The sequence below is a fragment of the Mesitornis unicolor genome, unplaced genomic scaffold (genome assembly GCF_000695765.1).
Source record: "Mesitornis unicolor isolate BGI_N332 unplaced genomic scaffold, ASM69576v1 scaffold36971, whole genome shotgun sequence".
NCBI lineage: Eukaryota > Metazoa > Chordata > Aves > Mesitornithiformes > Mesitornithidae > Mesitornis > Mesitornis unicolor.
The window spans coordinates 858-3,074 of record NW_010163747.1 but is presented as its reverse complement, the minus strand read 5'-3'; the positions used below and the strand labels follow the sequence as shown (position 1 = coordinate 3,074).

Below are 2,217 nucleotides of genomic sequence, written 5' to 3'. Positions count from 1 at the left end.
CCCACACTTCCCGGGTTGCAAGGAACCACCTCACAGCTTTCCAGGGGCTCCCCATTGCGCAGAGCCCCTGCACCCAAAAGGAAGGAAACCAAACTGGGGTGATGCTGCCACCCGTGCCCAAACCCACACCCATCTCTGCCACCAAGCAGGGTTGGGGGATACCAGCGCACCCAAGGGATGCTGTCACCCCCCCCTCGCCTGCTGGCACCCCCAGGCACCCATGGGAGCGAGGTGTGCAAGCAGCCACATGAAGGGTGCCAGCAGCGGAGAGACCCCCTCCATGTCCCAGCAACCGCCTCCCCGCGCCCCCCCGGCCCTCTCATGGAACGTAAGAGTGGACGAGGATGGAGCCCACTTTGTCCACACCGGCTTCCTTCAGGTTGGGGCAGGCGCCGCTCAGCTCATGGCAGCGGCCCTGGAAGTTCTCCTGCTCGAAGATGGCGATCTGCAAAAGAGCAGGGGGGCTTGGAGCGGGGCACATCGCCCCCAGCACCGCCATGGGTGGCACACACCGTCCCCAGCCCCATGTCTGCTGTGTCCCAGACCCTGTGCTGCCCTCCAAAACCTGTGTGTCAGTGGCTTTTAGTGAGCATGAGCCAACATCTCCATCCCTCTGGGCAAGCAGCTTTTGCTCCAGGATGCCCCCCAGTGCCCCCCAGACTCAAGTATCGCACCCAGCACCACCAGCTCAGCACCAATTTTGGGGTCAGTGGGGTGGCGGGGCAGATCTGCTGTGTCTGCAGAGATGGTGGGGGATGAGGGGTTGATCCCTTCCCACCCGCTCCACCAGCAAAATTTCCCACCCTGCTCCCCTTTCCCTTGTCCACTACAGAGCATCCCCACGCTGACCTTGGAGCTGGCTTGCTGCTGCTTGGAGGCTGGCATTTGGTGCTCGGAAGCCATCATAAGCTGGGTTGTCCGCTGCCTTGGGAGGAAAACTGGGCAGGTTAAAAGCTGAGGATGCACCCGGGACTCTGCCCCCAGCCCTGCTCTGTGCCCCTCATCCGTACCCTGCAGCCCACCCTTACGGGATGCTCAGGATCCCAGGTGAGGGTCCCAGGGCAGCATCCTCAGAGTGAGGGGATCCAGGGCATTCCCAAGTTATTCCCAGGGCAGAGCCAAGGCTTTTCCCCTTGTCCCTGCCCAGCAAGTAACAGCCAAGGTGTTCTTGTCCCCTGCCCTAATGGGGCAATAGGGAGAAGCACCAGGCTCCCACTGTCAACCTGGCCCTGCAGCCACATTGGTGATGCTGAGCCCTCCCAGCATCTGCCTCCACCAAGGACCCCCATCCTCGAGCCCAGCAGAACCCCCCACATTTGAGCCAGCACAAAACCAAGTGAAAACAGCTCATTCCCAATGAAACAAAACCCAAGCCATAGCCGGGGGGCAATATTCCCAAGCCAGCCACCCAGCTGGGGCTGCAGGGACAGGACTGTCCCCACGGCTCGCCCTGCTGTGTCCCCATCCCACTGCCACCTCCAGGAGGGAGCTGTGGCTCCAGGGCTCCAGAGGAGACAACGACTAAAAAAAAAAAAAAGAGGACAATAAATAGCAAAGTCTTACCAGTTGTACCAGTACCCGCTTGAGCCAGTGACGGGCTGGGGCTGGGAGATGAATTTATACCGGGCCGCAGAAGAACGGTGCCAAAACTATTTACAAAATAGTTAAAGCGTGATTCAAAGCGAGAATGCTGGATTAAAACCCAATGAAAACCAAGGTCAGCTGATCGGCCGCGGCCTTTGTCTGCCCAAACACCAAGTCGGGGAGTTATTTCATTAGCTTTCACATTCGGGTCGCCCGCTTTGTTGGGTTTGTTGGCAAGGAGATTTGGAGTTTGCATGCATCAGCCGAATGCATGCCAAGGCCCGGCGCGGCCGCGCACACAAAGCCCCCGCCAGCCCCTGCTTCAGGAGTTTTAGAGCCAGGGACTTGATCCCCCCGACAGCCCGGCCCCTGCCGCTGCCCGAAAATGCTGAGATGGGCTCTTTCCGTGCGTGATAAAACAAACCTCCACGTCCCCGGGGGGGCTGGCTCTGCCCAGCTGCACCCCCTGGCACCGGGACACCCGCGCCCCGGTGGGACCCTGTGAGGCTCCCAGGCCAGGGGGCACCACGGGACCCCCCTCCCACTGCCCACCCGGGACTTTGGGATGCACAGGACCCAGTGACACTGCACAAGGGGGGGAGCATCCAGGTGCTGGGCTGCTCCTCCAATGTC

At 60.8% G+C, this 2,217-nt stretch overlaps 1 protein-coding gene across 1 annotated transcript in view; it reads right to left on the bottom strand.

The window, feature by feature from the left end:
- The window catches only part of LOC104548147 (beta-crystallin B2-like), a gene marked incomplete at its 3' end in the record, with an annotated part of 1,287 nt that extends 381 nt beyond the window's left edge, over window positions 1-906 (bottom strand). Inside the window, 2 exon segments of the mRNA XM_010194086.1 lie at window positions 297-445; window positions 850-906. Coding sequence (XP_010192388.1) covers window positions 297-445; window positions 850-906 — 206 coding nt within the window.
- Window positions 907-2,217: the final 1,311 nt, after the last annotated feature.